The 17991-nt window shown below is 35.8% G+C and overlaps 1 protein-coding gene across 7 annotated transcripts in view; it reads left to right on the forward strand.

Moving 5' to 3' along the window:
• RNGTT (RNA guanylyltransferase and 5'-phosphatase) overlaps positions 1 to 17991 on the forward strand; it is a 250509-nt gene that overhangs the window by 66593 nt on the left and 165925 nt on the right. For all 7 annotated transcript variants that reach the window (XR_003429506.1, XM_027090771.1, XM_027090750.1 and 4 more), the window contains 2 exons: positions 5501 to 5572; positions 16703 to 16867. Coding sequence is in view for 6 of the 7 variants with exons in the window: in XM_027090771.1 (XP_026946572.1) it covers positions 5501 to 5572; positions 16703 to 16867 (237 nt within the window). In the remaining variant the exon portion in view is untranslated. The remainder of the gene's footprint in view (positions 1 to 5500; positions 5573 to 16702; positions 16868 to 17991) is intronic.

Genomic DNA, 17991 nt, shown 5'->3' on the forward strand with positions numbered 1-17991 from the left:
CACATTTGTGCGTGTGCGCGCACGCATGCTGCACGTGCACACACACACCCCCTTGTGGTTGACAGAGCCACTGCATAAGGTTGGAAGTATTGCTACTGCACATCTCCAAGGTATTCCGTTCTTATCGTAGTTGATGTGACAGCTACCCCGGGAGTTGTGCTGTTCATAATCTGCATTGCCAATACAGCAGCTCTGGTAATTGGTTCATGGGAACAGCAAGAACATTTATTTTGATTTTTGTTACTTTCATTTTATTTAAGATACAGTTTTTTAGCATCATAATTCATAAAATAAAAGGAAGAAAAAGACTCAAGTTATAGCATTTGCAAAAGTTTAGTGTAGTTTTTCATTCCTATCATGTACCACACCAGGAGTGCAGGCATTGTTTAGAAGGTTGAGGAGAAGGCCTCACCCTGGAGATATCTTACTTCATTGGGTTGGGATGGAGAATGATAGGTAACGAATAAAACGAAGATTGGCATTTAAAACAAGTCCTTTGGTTGTTTAGAGGAGAAATGAATTACATCTAGTTAGAAACTAAAGATGGTTTATAGAGGAGTTGGTGTTAGATATGGGAAGATTTCTATAGAAAGAGATTTTTGTTGGACATGGGCCAAGGGCATTCCAGGTAGGAAATAATGCTTAAAAATTAGATGCTTAACCACCTGCAGATTTAACTTAGCAGTACTATTTATTTTCACCCCAAACTTGGATAACTGAGAGCAACATAATAGACTCTTGTGAGGTTTTAAAATAGCAATATGATTCATGATGTCAGTTTACTTGGACCAGAATTATAGTTGCCATATCTGTTTTTCCACTTAGTTAATTAAAACAGTCCTCTGTAGTTTCCTGTTTCTTCTACATTTTCATTTGCAAATTGTTTTTGTCAAATTCCAAATCCAAGAATAACTCAAACTGCCTAATTGTCTGGCTGTCATATGTGAGCGTTTAAGCTTTTGTTTTGCTCTCTAGATTATGTTCTTTGACCCACAGAATGTGGAAAATAGGAGTTTAGAAATACGGCAGTAATTCACTTGAAACAAATCAGTGAAGTTCAGTCAATTTTATACTGAGGATAAGAGGAGGATATAACAGTTAATCATTAAAGTTAATAACAAAAATCTTGGGAAAATGGCATGTCTTTTCATCTGTTAATTTTTTATAAAGGAATATGCATGCTCATTGTTAAAATTTTAGGAAGTCTGTATGTTATAAAATAGAACTCAACTATCAAAAAGAGATTAAATTTTAACATTTTGATGTATTTCCTTTTAGTCATTTTTGTTGTGCCTGTATTTATAGAACGTGTGTAATCAACACGTACATAGCTGACGTTTAATATATGCTGTGTATCTGGGGTTCCATCGTTTTCCTTCACTCTGAAGAACTGATTTTAGGATTTCTTTTTCTTTTTAAAATTTAACTTTATTGAAAAAGTTGAAATATGATTTACCATTCTAAGGTATATAAGTCAGTGGTTTTTAGTATTCACAAGATTATGCAACCACTGCTATCTAATTCAGGAACATTTCATCACTTAACTATGATAAATAGAACCAAGTGGGCCTTATCTGAAAGGATTTCAAGGAATGGGTTACCTTTGAGATGAACTTTGAAGGCCCACAGGTTTTCCACAGTTAATTACTTCCTTTCATTAAAACCCTTCAGTGGGGGCTTCCCTGGTGGTGCAGTGGTTAAGAATCCGCCTGCCAGTGCAGGGGACATGGGTTCAAGCCCTGGTCTGGGAAGATCCCACATGCTGCGGAACAACTAAGCCCGTGCACCACAACTACTGAGCCTGCGCTCTAGAGCATGAGAGCCACAACTACTGAGACTGTGAGCCACAACTACTGAAGCCCATGTGCCTAGAGCCCGTGCTCTGCAACAAGAGAAGCCACCACAATGAGAAGCCTGCACACCACAACAAAGAGTAGCCCCCGCTCACCGCAGCTAGAGAAAGCCCGCGTGCAGCAACGAAGACCCAACGCAGCCAAAAATAAATAAATAAAACAAATTTATATTAAAAAAACCCCAAACACCCCTTCAGTGGTTCTCCATTGCTTAAGGCATGAAAGCCAAAGTACGTAATGTAATATTCCTTATATCTGGGCCGCGCCTAAGCATTTAACATCATCTTTGACTGTGAGCCCTTGAAAGCATAAGTCCCACCTATTACTGAGCTTTGGAGAGTTTACCACCTTCTCCATGCCTTTTAAATACCATTTGGCGTGTCCACCGTCCTGCTAGAAGATATCCACCACATCTTTCAGGATTCAGCTAATGGGTTTCTCACCTTATTATCAAACCTTTGTCTTACTCTTCAAGTAGAAATAACCACTCCTTCTTCTTATGTTTATACAATGTGCCCTTATTGACTGGAATAGTAAAGGTGTATACTTGTTGTCTTAGTATAGTTATTAATAGCCATCTCTCATTCTCAAAAGTATCCTGGTTTAGACAGACAGCTACATGGTCATTCTCTCTGTATGGCCATCTGTCATTAAAACTGTAGCTCTTCCTTCGACCTAGCTACTTATATATTTTCCTCTCTTTCTATTACTCTGAGCCCCTTGAAGCTAGGGACTGGGTGCTTAATGTCTCCAGCACTTAGAGCATAGAGTATAGTTTGGGCTCAGGAAATATTAAATGGGTAGGCAGAAGAGTGGATGCCTGGGAACTTCAGATAAAGGCAATGGAATATGGAGAAGTACAGAGGATAGGAAAGTCAAACATGCAGATTTTGGGTTTTTTTTCGTAGGGCCCATAATAAAGGATTCAGCATCTTTTTTCTGTGGGTTTACAATTTTCATCAAAAGTAGAATGTTTTTGTGCATTTCTACCCTTCCACCTGTTGAAAATTTAATTACTAATGTTCTTTCATTAAAACAACAACAAACTTTTCTGTTTCGTTTTGGATAGTTTGTATTGATTTGTCTTCACGTTCATGAATCTCTCCTTCTCCAGCATCTAAACCACTGTTCATCCCAACCACAGTATTTTTCACCTCAGACATTGTAGTTTTCACCTCTGGAAATTGAATTTGAGTCTTTTTTAAGTCTTCTGTGTCTCTACTTACCTTTTTGAATATATGGAATACTGTTAGAATATTCTTGCCTGCTAGCTCTAACATCGCTCACAGTTTTAGACCTATTTTGATGGATTTTTTTCTCCTCTTTATGAGTTGTATATTTTTGTCTCTTTGCATACCTGGTAATTTTTGATTGGCTGCCAGACGTTTTGAATTTTACCTTGTTGGGGGCTCAATATTTTTGTATTCCTATAACTATTCTTGAGCTTTGTTCTGAGATGCAGTTAATTTACTTGGGACTAGTTTGTGCCTTTTGAGTCTTGTTTTTAAGATTTGTTAGGTGAGGAGTCTTTAGGGATAATTATCCTCCGCTACTGAGATAAGATCCTTCTGAGTACTCAATGCCCTGTGAGTTATGAGACTTTCTAATCTGGCTGGTGGGAACAGGCGTTATTCCCAACCTTGTTGAGTGACATGTATGGTTCTCTTTAAGATTTTTGGGTACTTCTTTGCCTGACCTTGAGTAGTTTCCTCACATGCTTGCTTTGCTGAATATTCATGGGGGTCTATCTGAAGACGTCCCTCTCCCACCCTATCCTCTGCTGTGAAAACTCTAGCCTCATTGGTCTCCCTAGACAGGCTGGTCTATTTTCTCAATTCAGGGAGACTGCTGGGCTCTCCTGGGCTCCCCCTGCCTGCATTGAAGCCTGGAAACTCTCCTCGACCAATAAGCTGGGACAGTTGTAGGGCTCATATAGTTATTTACTGTTTCCTGGGAGTTACTGTACTTTGTTGCTGGATGTCTAGTGCCTTGAAGATCATTTCTTCATATATTTTGTCCACCACACAGCCTAGGTCTTTGTTAGAATCCCTGGGTTCTCTTCTCTTTTAAAAACTGTGGGTAAATGTTTTCTTCAGCGAGTTGGGAGCCATATTTTATTCCAGTAATGCTCAGATTGTTTCTCCAATTCAGCACGCAGTCCCGTAGCCTTTATTTCAGACAGGAGGAGTGTTCTGCTATTTTAATTACTTTTTAATCGGAAGAGGGAAAAAAGAAGACAAGAATAACCACCGAGTTTCCTTCTCTATATTTTAATGTAATAGTGACAGTTATCAATGATTTGTCATTTTACAAGTAGGGCTTTTGGGGGTTTAGTGGGCTTGGAGGTGAACCCTTTTTGTTTTACCAGAATTTTGGTAGTTTCCATGGTTATCAGTTTTTAAACTTACTGGTTTGTTTATTCCTTTTTACTTGTTTAGTTTGCTGATAATAAACTTTCTTTTTTGTTTTACTGTTTGAAGAAGATATGTATTTACTCATTTCATCAGGTAATTTGGGAGGGAAATTCTGTGATTTCTGCTCTCTGAACCTGGAAGTCCACTTAATTTCCATCCACACATTTTTGAAAAGATTAATTGAAACCTGTTATTGGTGCTACCTTGTTGGCTTATAAAATTCTCAGATACAAGTACTTAAAAATATTTCAGTAAACAAATTTAAAGTAATGAAAATGATTTATGTCAATTGTTGGGTTCAAGATGATAACCATAAATAAATGTCTGTAGCTTAACTAATACATATTTGAGAAAGAAATCAATTGGTAATAGTTGCTTAAAACTAGAAAATATATTTGTCTTCCATCAGTGTGTTCTTTGTAATTTTAGATGGTTGTGTGTGGTTATTGTCATGAAATTAGATAATAAAAAGACTGTTCAGTTTCCAAGGAAAAATATGAGGAAAGAATAATAATTTTAGGTTAAAACCTATTATTAAGAATTAATATTTTGGGTAATTATTAAGATCCTACAAGCTGCATGACATGGCAGAAAAAAAATTTTAAAAATCCTACATTATATGCCTGTAATCATCCTTTAGTGTCCTTTATCTTTTTTCTGTCAGAGTGCAGATTTTAAGTTCGTTTCACTTAATGGCTGTGATATGTGATATCATATTCTCTTGCCCTGTTCCCTTTTGATCATTAGTAGAGGGATATGGAACCAAGAAAGACTGTGTGGGCACATGGAGATTTTATCTATAATAAGGGCACCATTTATACCTATAGATTTTATGATTAAAGCAATTGGCATACAACAGAATTTAAAGCAATAATGATTTAGCAAAATTTATTTTTTAAATGTTGCTGATATTTAGAATTTAAAATTTGTAGTTTCTTTATCCTAATAGTTGCTTAGTAATTCAAACATAAGATGTAGAATAGAAATTCAAATATAAAAAATGAGGCGATATTGTCATATGATTTTATTGCAATACAGAATAAATTCATGGTGGGTTTTTTTGTGGTGCTGGCAGTCTATTGATTTGATCCGTGTAGAAGTGTGTTCACTTTGAAATTTCATCAAGTTGTATATTTATGATTTATGTACTTTCTGTGTGAATGTTATATTTTAATCAAACTAAAGAAATTGCTCTTAAAGTATGAATAAACTTACCTTCTTTTCTCTTTAAAGGAAATGATTATTGACAGAGTAAATGGACAGGCTGTTCCTAGATACTTGATATACGACATAATTAAATTCAATGTAAGTACCTTTTATAATTTATAAAATAAAAATGTCACTGAGATAATAATTAGTTTTTAACAAATAAAAAGTTCTACTGTCTTAGAGATAATAGGAAAGCAGAATGATGACTCATTCAAATTACCCATTTGATACCTTATTAATACTTTTACGTCTCCTTTTCTTTCTCTTAATTGCCTAATATTTAGCACATTTCTTTGTCTTTGGATTCTTTAGGAACTTCAAGTGAGTAAGGAAAAAAGTTTAATTGTGATAAAATAAGACAGCATTTTGTAAAATGGAAAATTCTCAATTTTAGTTATCCTGTACTCGATTAAAAAGTCTCCAAATTTTATTAGTCTGTCACTTAAAAAAAAAACAAACAGAGAAACTGACTATGAGTGTTCACTGTGTAACATGGAGGCACAAATATGTTATTCATGAGTACATGCAGGAAACTTGAAAACAAAATATAAAATTGCCTGTTGTAAATAGATTAAAAAAATAGGAATTATATTCTCTACCCATTTCCTGCAATGTTAGACTCATCAAGAATCTGTTTTCCTGTTAATGTTTAATTATAGTATGAATGACTAAATTATTTAGGCAGTACAAGATGACTTCTGTAAATGCAAGAATTTCTTTCAGTAGTGTATATCCATGAAAAGGTGTAATCATTCCTCTAGACGTGTTATTCAAATTGCATAATCACTTAGTATTCAAACCAGACTGAAAGCAATTAAGACTTCTGGAATTAAAAGTGTTAAGTTATAAGGTTTTGAAGATTTATAACAAGGCTTTTAAAAAGTTCTTTTTTAGGGGTATACATTTTAAATTGTAGTAGTAAGATTCAGGATTGCATTTATCCAGATTATTTTTTCCTGGAAATGTTCAATGTATGTATCTCATTTTTTTGTTGAATTTCTATATTTCAGAGTTTCAAATTTAAGAAACTCAGTCAGAAATCAAGTTTTATTTTTGTTCTGTCTGTGACCACTATATTCCTCAAAAGTAAGGTGTTCCAGAATTGATTTATTCTCATTATACAGATATTGGAATAATGTTCATTGGGCCATAACGAGATGTAAAGGATGGGGTTGGCCTTTTTCTTTGTGAATGGGGGTGCACTGTCTCCTTTGCCTCTTGATAATGAACTCCACTTTAATATTGTTCAGTGCAGGTTCACTTCTTAGTCTGGGAGCTTTGCCTGAGACAACAGCCTTCTAATTCTTTAAAAAAATAGGAAAAATTTCAGCATGCACAAATATATAGAGAATAATGTAAGGCATACTTATGTACTGACCTCCAGATTTGTTGAAGTTTAACATTGTCATTTTTACTCCACTTTCTTTTCAGTAAGGAATAAATCATTACAGATTCAGTAGGAGTTTCTTGTGCACACCTCTCTCATTCCATTCTTGACCATCTTATCCAGAAGCAGATTCTACCCTGAATTTGATGTTTATTATTCCCATGAATGTTTTTAATACCTTTACTACCTATGTGTAGATCTATAAGATATATGTGGTGTATTCTTTTGCAGTGTTTCTACTGTTACATAAATGTCATTGTACTACTGTACTATGGTACCCAACATTTGGTCCACCTTATTTGTTGATATTTATTTGTGTTAATACATACAGGTTTAGTTCACTCACTTTAATTAGTATTTTATTACATTGTATAAATATACAGAATTTATCTTTTTTCCATTTGATGGACATCTGGGTTTCCATATTTTGCTGTTATACTACTATTGCATGGAACAGTTTTATATACTTTTTATTGTGTGTGTATGTCCAGGTTTCTCTAGGATAGTTCTCATTCTTGGGATACAATCATCTAGGAAGCGTTTTAAAAAGCCAGTCCCTCATCCCTACATCATGGAGATTCTGATTAAACTGGCGACTTCAGCTTTTTTGTTGTGTTGCTAAATTCCCTTCAGAAGTAGTTGTACCACTTTACCACAGTTGGTATTATCAGATTTTAAGATCTTTGTCAATTGGATTGTTTTAATTTGCTTTCCTGATTACTAATGAAGTTAAGCATATTTCATGTTTATTTTTACTTGTTTGAATTTTTCTTCTGTGATTTAACTGCAAGTTTGAATAATCTTCTAATAGCTATCTTTTCTGGATTCTAATCCTTTCTTAGTTATATATGTGGCAAACAATATGTTTTCCATATTAATATCTATTGATTCACAGAAGTTTTTCATTTTAATGAAATCCAGCTCACTATATCTCAAAGTTTGTGCTTTTGTGTCTTGTTTAGGAGATTCAACCATATTTTCCTGTAAAAATGATTAATTCATGCTTTTCATCTCTTGGTCTGTAATCATTCATTCAGTAAGGATTTATTGAGTACCTTTTGCTTTATTTCATAGATTTTTAAAATTTTAATTTTTTTTGCATTTTTGAATTTACTTTATTTTTTTATACAGCAGGTTCTTATTAGTCATCCATTTTATACATATTAGTGGATACATGTCAATCCCAATCTCCCAATTCATCACACACACACCCCACGACCACCACTTTCCCCACTTCGTGTCCATACGTTTGTTCTCTACATCTGTGTCTCCATTTCTACCCTGCACACCAGTTCCTCTGTACCATTTTTCTAGGTTCCACATATATGCGTTAATATACGATATTTGTTTTTCTCTTCCTGACTTGCTTCACTCTGTATGACAGTCTCTAGATCCATCCACGTCTCTACAAATGACCCAGTTTCGTTCCTTTTTATGGCTGAGTAATATTCCATTGTATATATGTACCACATCTTCTTTATCTATTCATCTGTTGATGGGCATTTAGGTTGCTTCCATGACCTGACTATTATAAATAATGCTGCAATGAACATTGGGGTGCATGTATCTTTTTCAATTATGGTTTTCTCTGGATATATGCCCAGTAGTGGGATTGCTGGATCATATGGCAATTCTATTTTTAATTTTTTAAGGAACCTCCATACTGTTCTCCATAGTGGCTGTATCAATTTACATTCCCACCAACAGTGCAAGAGGGTTCCCTTTTCTCCACAACCACTCCAGCATTTGTTGTTTGTAGATTTTCTGATGATGCCCATTCTAACTGGTGTGAGGTACCTCACTGTAGTTTTGATTTGCATTTCTATAATAATTAGTGATGTTGAGCAGCTTTTCATGTGCTTCTTGGCCATCTGTATGTCTTCTTTGGAGAAATGTCTGTTTAGGTCTTTTGCCCAACTTTGGATTGGGTTGTCTTTTTTTGATATTGAGATTCATAAGTTGTTTATATATATTTTAGAGATTAATTCTTTGTCCATTGATTCATTTGCAAATATTTTCTCCCATTCTGAGGGTTGTCTTCTCATCTTGTTTGTAGTTTCCTTTGCTTTGCAAAAGCTTTTAAGTTTCATTAGGTCTCATTTGTTTATTTTTGTTTTTATTACCATTACTCTAGAAGGAGGATCAAAAAAGATCTTGCTGTGATTTATGTCAAAGAGTGTTCTGCCTGTGTTTTCCTCTAAGAGTTTTATAGTGTCCAGTCTTACATTTAGGTCTCTCTAATCCATTTTGAGTTTATTTTTGTGTGTGGTGTTAGGGAGTTTCCTTATTTCATTCTTTTACCTGTAGCTGTCCAGTTTTCCCAGTACCATTAATTGAAGAGACTGTCTTTTCTCCATTGTATATCCTTGCCTCCTTTGTCATAGATTAGTTGACCATAGGTGTGTGGGTTTACCTCTGGGCTTTCTATCCTGTTCCACTGATCTATATTTCTGTTTTTGTGCCAGTACCATACTGTCTTGATTAGTGTAGCTTTGTAGTATAGTCTGAATTCAGGGAGTCTGATTCCTCCAGCTCCGTTTTTTCCCCTCAAGACTGCTTTGGCTATTCGGGGTCTTTGTGTCTTCATACAAAGTGTGAAATTGTTTGTTCTAGTTCTGTAGAAAATGCCATTGTTAATTTAATAGGGATTGCATTGAATCTGTAGATTGCTTTGGGTAGTAGAGTCATTTTCACAATATTGATTCTTCCAATCCAAGAACATGGTATATCTCTCCATCTGTTTGTATCATCTTTAATTTCTTTCATCAGTGTCTTATAGTTTTCTGCATACAGGTCTTTTGTCTCCCTAGGTAGGTTTATTCCTAGGTATTTTATTCTTTTTGTTGCAATGGTAAATGGGAGTGTTTCCTTAATGTCTCTTTCAAATTTTTCATTATTAGTATATAGGAATGCAAGAGATTTCTGTGCATTAATTTTGTATCCTGCTACTTTTTTACCAAATTCATTGATTAGCTCTAGTAGTTTTCTGGTGGCACCTTTAGGATTATCTATGTATAATATCATGTCATCTGCAAATAGTGACAGTTTTACTTCTTCTTTTCCGATTTGGATTCCTTTTATTTCTTTTTCTTCTCTGATTGCCGTGGCTAAGACTTTCAAAACTATGTTGAATAATAGTGGCAAGAGTGGACATCGTTGTCTTGTTCCTGATCTTAGAGGAAATGCTTTCAGTTTTTCACCATTGAGAATGATGTTTGCTGTGGGTTTGTCATATATGGCCTTTATTATGTTGAGGTAGGTGCCCTCTATGCCCGCTTTCTGGAGAGTTTTTATCATAAGTGGGTGTTGAATTTTGTCAAAAGCTTTTTCTGTATCTGTTGAGATGATCATATGGTTTTTCTCCTTCAATTTGTTAATATGGTTTATCACATTGATTGATTTGTGTATGTTGATGAATCCTTGCATTCCTGGTATAAACCCCACTTGATCGTGGTGTGTGATCCTTTTAATGTGCTGCTGGATTCTGTTTGCTAGTATTTTGTTGGGGATTTTGCATCTATATTCATCAGTGATACTGGTCTGTAATTTTCTTTTTTTGTAGTATCTTTGTCTGGTTTTGGTATCAGGGTGATGGTGGCCTCATAGAATGAGTTTGGGAGTGTTCCTCCCTCTGATATATTTTGGTAGCGTTTGAGAAAGATAGGTGTTAGCTCTTCTCTAAATGTTTGATAGAATTCACCTGTGAAGCCATCTGGTCCTGGACTTTTGTTCCTTGGAAGGTTTTTAATCACAGGTTCAATTTCATTACTTGTGATTGGTCTGTTTATATTTTCTGTTTCTTCCTGGTTCAGTCTTGGAAGGTTATAGCTGTCTAAGAATTTGTACATTTCTCCCAGGTTGTGCATTTTATTGGCATAGAGTTGCTTATAATAGTCTCTAAGGATGCTTTATATTTCTGTGGTGTCTGTAGCAACTTCTCCTTTTTCATTTCTAATTTTATTGATTTGAGTCTCTCCCTCTTTTTCTTGATGAGGCTGGGGAATGGTTTATCAGTTTTGTTTATCTTCTCAAAGAACCAGCTTTTAGTTTTATTGATCTTTGCTGTTTTTTTCTTTGTATCTATTTCATTTATTTCTTCTGACCTTTATGATTTCTTTTCTTCTACTAACTTTGGGTTTTGTATGTTCTTCTTTCTCTAGTTCCTTTAGGTGTAAGGTTAGATTGTTTATTTGAGATTTTTCTTGTTTCTTGAGGTTGGCTTGTATAGCTATAAACTTCCCTCTTAGAACTGCTTTTGCTGCATCCTATAGGTTTTGGATCGTCATGTTTTCGTTGTCATTTGTCTCTAGGTGTTTTTTGGTTTCCTCTTTAATTTCTTCAGTCATCTCTTGGTTATTTAGTAATGTATTCTTTAGCCTCCATGTGTTTGTGTTTTTTAATGTTTTTTCCCTGTAATTCATTTCTAATCTTATTGCGTTGTGGTCAGAAAAGATGCTTGATGTGATTTCAGTTTTCTTAAATTTACTGAGGCTTGATTTGTGACCCAAGATGTGATCTATCCTGGAGAATATTCCATGTGCACTTGAGAAGAAAGTGTAATCTGCTGTTTTTGGATGGAAGGTCCTATAAATATCAATTAAATGTATCTGGTCTTTTGTGTCATTTAAAGCTTGTGTTTACTTATTAATTTTCTGTTTGGATGATCTGTCCATTGGTGTAAGTGGGGTGTTAAAAGTCCCCCACTATTATTGTGTTACTGTGAATTTCCTCTTTTATAGCTGTTAGCAGTTGCCTTATGTATTGAGGTGCTCCTGTGTTGGGGCATATATATTTACAATTGTTATATCTTCTTCTTGGTTTGATCCTTTGATTATTATGTAGTGTCCTTCCTTGTCTCTTGTAACATTCTTTATTTTAAAGTCTATTTTTTTTTTTTTTCCGGTACGTGGGCCTCTCACTGTTGTGGCCTCTCCCGCCGCGGAGCACAGGCTCCGCACGCGCAGGCTCAGCGGCCATGGCTTATGGGCCCAGCCGCCCCGCGGCATGTGGGATCCTCCCGGACCGGGGCATGAACCCACGTCCCCTGCATCGGCAGGCGGACTCTCAACCACTGCGCCACCAGGGAAGCCCTAAAGTCTATTTTATCTGATATGAGTATTGCTACTCCAGCTCTCTTTTGATTTCCATTTGCATGAAATATCATTTTCCATCCCCTCACTTTCAGTCTGTATGTGTCCCTAGGTCTGAAGTGGGTCTCTTGTAGACAGCACATATATGGTCTTGTTTTTGTTTCCATTCAGCGAGCTTGTGTCTTTTGGTTGGAGCATTTAATCCATTCACGTTTAAGGTAATTATCGATACATATGTTCCTTTGACCATTTTCTTAATTGTTTTGGGTTTGTTTTTGTAGGTCCTTTTCTTCTCTTGTGTTTTCCAGTTGGAGAAGTTCCTTTAGCATTTGTTGTAGAGCTGGTTTGGTGGTGCTGAATTCTCTTAGCTTTTGCTTGTCTGTGAAGCTTTTGATTTCTCCAGCGAATCTGAATGAGATCCTTGCTGAGTAGAGTAATCTTGGTTGTAGGTTCTTCCCTTTCATCACTTTAAATATATCATGCCACTCCCTTCTTCCTTGTAGAGTTTCTGCTGAGAAATCAGCTGTGGGAGTTCCCTTGTATGTTATTTGTTGTTTTTCCCATGCTGCTTTCAGTAATTTTTCTTTGTCTTTATTTTTTGCCAATTTGACCACTATGTGCCTCAGTGTGTTTCTCCTTGGGTTTCTCCTGCCTGGGACTCTCTGGGCTTCCTGGACTTCGGCGGCTATTTCCTTTCCCATGTTATTTAAGTTTTCGACTATAATGTCTTCATATATTTTCTCGGGTCCTTTCTCTCTCTCTTCTCCTTCTGAGACCCCTGTAATGCGAATGTTGTTGTGTTTAATGTTGTCCCAGAGGTCTCTTAGGCTGTCATCATTTCTTTTCATTCTTTTTTCTTTATTCTGTTCTGTGGCAGTGAATTCCACCATTCTGTCTTCCAGGTCACTTATCTGTTCTTCTGCCTCAGTTATTCTGCTATGGATTCCTTCTAGTATATTTTTCATTTCAGTTATTGTTTTGTTCATCTCTGTTTGTTTGTTCTTTAATTCTTCTAGGTGTTTGTTCTCTAATTCTTTTAGGTCTTTGTTAAACATTTCTTGCATCTTCTTGATCTTTGCCTCCATGCTTTTTCCGAGGCCCTGGATCATCTTCCTTATAATTATTCTGAATTCTTTTTCTGGAAGGTTGCCTATCTCCACTTCGTTTGGTTGTTTTTCTGGGGTTTTATCTTGTTCCTTTTTCTGGTACATAGATCTCTGCCTTTTTATCTTGTCTATCTTTCTATGAATGTGCTTTTTGTTCCACGCTGCAGGATTGTAGTTCTTTTTGCTTCTGCAGTCTGCCCTCTAGTGGATGAGGGTATCTAAGAGGCTTGAGCACGTTTCCTGTTGGGAGGGACTGGTGGTGGGTAGAGCTGGGTGATGCTCTGGTGGGCAGAGCTCAGTAAAACTTTAATCCACTTGTCTGCTGATGGGTGGGGCTGGGTTCCCTCGTGTTGCTTGTTTTGCCTGAGGTGACCCAACACTGGAGCCTACCCAGCTCTTTGTTGGGGCTAATGGTGGACTCTGGGAGGGCTCATGCCAAGGAGTACTTCCCAGAACTTCTGCTGCCAGTGTCCTTGTCCCCACGGTGAGCCACAGCCACCCCCCACCTCTGCAGGAGACCCTCCAACACTAGCAGGTAGGTCTGGTTCAGTCTCCTATGGGGTCACTGCTCCTTCCCCTGGGTCCTGATGCGTACACTACTTTGTGTGTGCCCTCCAAGAGTGGAGTCTCTGTTTCTCCCAGTCCTGTCGAAATCCTACAATCTATTCCCAGTAGGCTTCAAAGTCTGATTCTCTAGGAATTCCTCCTCCCATTGCCAGACCCCCAGGTTGGGAAGCCAGACGTGGGGCTCAGAACCTTCACTCCAGTGGGTGGACTTCTGTGGTATAAGTGTTCTCCAGTTTGTGAGTCACCCACCCAGCAGATATGGGATTTGATTTTATTATGATTGTGCCCCTCCTACCATCTCATTGTGTCTTCTCCTTTGTCTTTGGATGTGGGGTATCTTTTTTGGTGAGTTCCAGTGTCTTCCTGTTGATTATTCTTCAGCAGTTACTTGCGATTCCGGTGCTCTCGCAAGAGGGAGTGACTAATTCATTGGGTTTTTAAGTCACAGTTTTTCACATTTCTGATAATAGAATATATTTATGATTGAAAGTGTCATATATTTAATTCTTTAATATACTGTGGAGGTTTCATTGATGTTTAACCATTTTGTTTATTTTGAATTATGAAATCAAGGTCACCCTTAGAAAAAATTTTTTTGAAATAATTGTTTGAAACTTTTCAGTTCCTTAGTTTATTATTTTGTACAGCAAGAATTTCATTGATAATTTTTTATATGTCAAGTATTAGTCTAGGTATTGAGTATGCCCAGAAGAATAGGACATAATTTCTTGCCTTCCAGGGAGTTTATAATTTAGTGCCCTGACCTTCAAAGGAGGCTACTTCTATAACAGTTCATTGGGATTTGGAAAGAAAATCGAACTCCTGTTTATTCTTAATCTATTATTCAATTTTTGTCTGTTTTATAACATACAGTTGTGCATGTATGCAATTTATTAAAAATTAATATGTATATATTATACACAATTGTTCGGATATGTGTTTAGATTGGATACAAAATCAAAAGAAACTTGCAGGGACTTCCCTGGCGGTCCAGTGGTTAGGACTCCACGCTTCCACTTCAGGGGGCATGGGTTTGATTCCCGGTCGGCGAACTGAGATCCCACATGCTGTATGGTCAAAAGAAACAAAAGAAAAAGAAATTTGCAGACCAGTGGTGTTATGAATGGGGATATAAATATAAAGAAATATTATAATGGTATCATAAGTGTAATGTCAAAGATATATGGGAGATATAGAAATATATGAGAGGTACCAGAGAGGTGAGAATATTCCAGCTTACCCTGGGTATACTTGAGTTATTTGAAGTGTGGAGTTGTAGACAGAGAAAGTGATACAGATTAATTTTGAAGGAGTGAGCCTTAGAAGTCAGGAGCATTAGATGGTTTTTAGTGTACTTGATGTATGGTGAGATGTGAGACATAGCAGGAAATGAGAATGGATTATGTGGGTAGGAGACCAGATCACCTGAATAAGACATTTTAGCTTAGTTCTTTGTTCTGTATATAATAGGACACTACTGAAGGGTTTTAGTTACGGTAATGATATGATCTTATTTTTATTGCTTTGGAGGAAAACTCCACTGGCATCGTGGATAGTATTTTGAAGTGAGAAAGAACTCAAAACAGGGAGACCAGTTAGTCAATAGTTATTGAGCGCTTCCTGTAGTCTATTCTCAACGATTCAACACCTATCTATCAGGAGCTTCCTTTATGATAGGCAACACAGATTTGAAGGTGAACTTGATTTCAATCTATTCTAGTTGTTTTGGTGAATTTTAAAGTGAAGAGTATCTAGGAGGGAATTTAGACTACTTACAAGTTTTTTAAACAATTTTTAGGCTTTTAATTTTATTTCTTAAAAAGAGGACTTGCTTGTTTCATTTTAATTTTATCAGGGTCTCAATTCATCTAATAAATAAGCCTGACATTTTAGGTTTTTCAACCTTGTTGATGACATAGGTGACATGGAAAAGTTTGCACATGGACTGTGTGGTTATTTACTAACTAGCATTTCTTCAGTAAATAACCTTTACAAACAGTCGTATGCCTTTATGTAAAGGAATATATTCTACCTTATACCTAGCTCTTGCTCACTTGTCTTGCTCCATATTCTTTGCTGAGTATCAAAATTGTCATCCTTCCAAAGTTGAGAAAAAGTCATCCTTGAGGTGTATTTAATGTTCACAGATTAAGCAAGTGTTGCCACCCCTTTGTAAACAGTAGGTTGGGTAAAATGTTAGGTTGAGTGATATAGCTTAGAGAAGTGAAAGAAGGCAGAAAAGATGGGAAAAATGCGTGGAAGTGTGTCCAATTGCAGAATAAAGAAAAGGGTACTTGATATACCATTGAGGTGATGCTGCTAATCCGGACCACTGCTGTCACCCAGGTGATATGTTATAGCTGTATTTGTATATACCATTAGGAGAGGACAAGCCCCTACCCTCAGCTTATACAAAAGTGTACATGTGCTTTTTATTTCATGGTTCAAACCATATATATATACCATAATATATATACTGTATATATACATATGGGGGAAGAAGAAAACTTTTGTTTTTGAATATATCATATAAACCTTTTCTGTATTAGTTTTCAGAGTTGAGAATGTATTTGCTTAATAAATATCTTCTACTTCTTGAAGGCTGTAAAGTGTTAGCACTTTAAACAACAAAAAACATTATAGGTGACTTTTTTGCCTATTTTGGTGTGTTGTTTGCTTGTACTTTCCTGACTGTGGATTTTAGTTTTACACAGGTTTTACTAATTCATGTAAACAATAAAAATGATTAGTGAGTATATTAATACTTTAATTCAGATGTGAAAACTTTGGATCAGTTTATATTTGAGAAGATTTATACCATTTTCCCATACTCTTTTATATATTTATAATTAAAATAAGTAACTGTATGTGTGTGCATTTGCATGTTTAGGTATGCTTCTGTCATTAGTCAAATTAATCATCAGGGCTGGCACTTGTGGTTGTTCAGGCTATACACTGGGCAACTTCAAAGGATGCTGTTTATATAGACTGCTATGTATAGTGTATCAGCCTGATAATTATGCTGATAAAATAGTTTTTAGTGTTGAAATTTAAATAATTGTCTTGTTTAATTCAGGCACAGCCGGTTGGAGATTGTGATTTTAATATTCGTCTGCAGTGTATAGAACGAGAAATAATAAATCCTCGACATGAAAAAATGAAGACGGGGCTCATTGACAAAACACAGGAACCATTTAGAGTCAGAAATAAGCCATTTTTTGACATCCATGCTTCAAGAAAGGTAAAGTTTTCTAATTAATACTTGCAGTGTAACAAAACTCATCTTGGAAAAGGAATATGAATGACATTTTGAGACCCACTTGTCTTGATTTTTCCAGAAATTACTTGAATTGAATATAGCACTATATTGACAAACATATATAATTCCCAAGTCTGCTCTTTAGCAAGATCCTTTTTTTTTTTTAAATTGAAGTATAGTTGATTTACAATGTTGTGTTAGTTTCTGGTGTACAGCAAAGTAGTTCATATATATATACATATATATATATATATTTTTTTTCTTTTTCAGATTCTTTTCCATTATAGCTTATTACATGGTATTGAATATAGTGCCCTGTGCTATACTGTAGGTCCTTGTTGTTTACCTATTTTATTTTAGTAAGATTCTCAGTGACAGAAACTTAGGTTACTTCCTTGTTTTCTTTTCTTTTTTTCTTTTTTAAAAAATATTTATTTATTTGACTGTGCCAGGTCTTAGTTGCGGAATGCGGGATCTTTGTTGCCGCGTGCAGGGTCTTTGTTGTGGTGTTCGGGATCTTTACTTGTGGCACGTGGGCTCTTAGTTGGGGCATGTGGAATCTAGTTCCCTGACCAGAGATTGAACCCGGGCCCCCTGTATTGGGAGCACGGAGTCTTAACCCCTGGACCACCAGGCAAGTCCCCCTTGTTTCTTATAATAGTTTGTGATTCATGGCTATTGGTTCATATTATGTTTTTTAAAAAGCTGTAAACAGGATAGAATTATATAGAGTGAAAATCACCTGTTAAGCCTTTTGAAGGTCAACAGTGTTTACTATGTAGTCTTATTTTAAAAATTAATTTACATATATATATACATACATGTGGAAGGTTTTCTTTTGTTATTTATTTTTGTTGTTTTGACACTGAAAACCCGAGACTTATTTCACTTAACAGTGTAACTTGGAAATATTTCCATGACATGCAAAGAGATTTATAACTGCCGCATAGTATTTGACAGTAAAGATGCACCATGGAGTTATTATGTTTTGGAGGAGAGGTGGTTATGATAGAATAATATAGGAAATAATAGCAATGTAAGCAATTAAATGTTTTAAAATTTTTTCTAATATAATCTCACATGTTAGATGATGTAAGTTTTTGTTG

This window comes from Aethalodelphis obliquidens, unplaced genomic scaffold (genome assembly GCF_003676395.1).
Source record: "Aethalodelphis obliquidens isolate GAN/ISIS:26980383/991018 unplaced genomic scaffold, ASM367639v1 scaffold3, whole genome shotgun sequence".
In the NCBI taxonomy this organism is placed as follows: domain Eukaryota; kingdom Metazoa; phylum Chordata; class Mammalia; order Artiodactyla; family Delphinidae; genus Aethalodelphis; species Aethalodelphis obliquidens.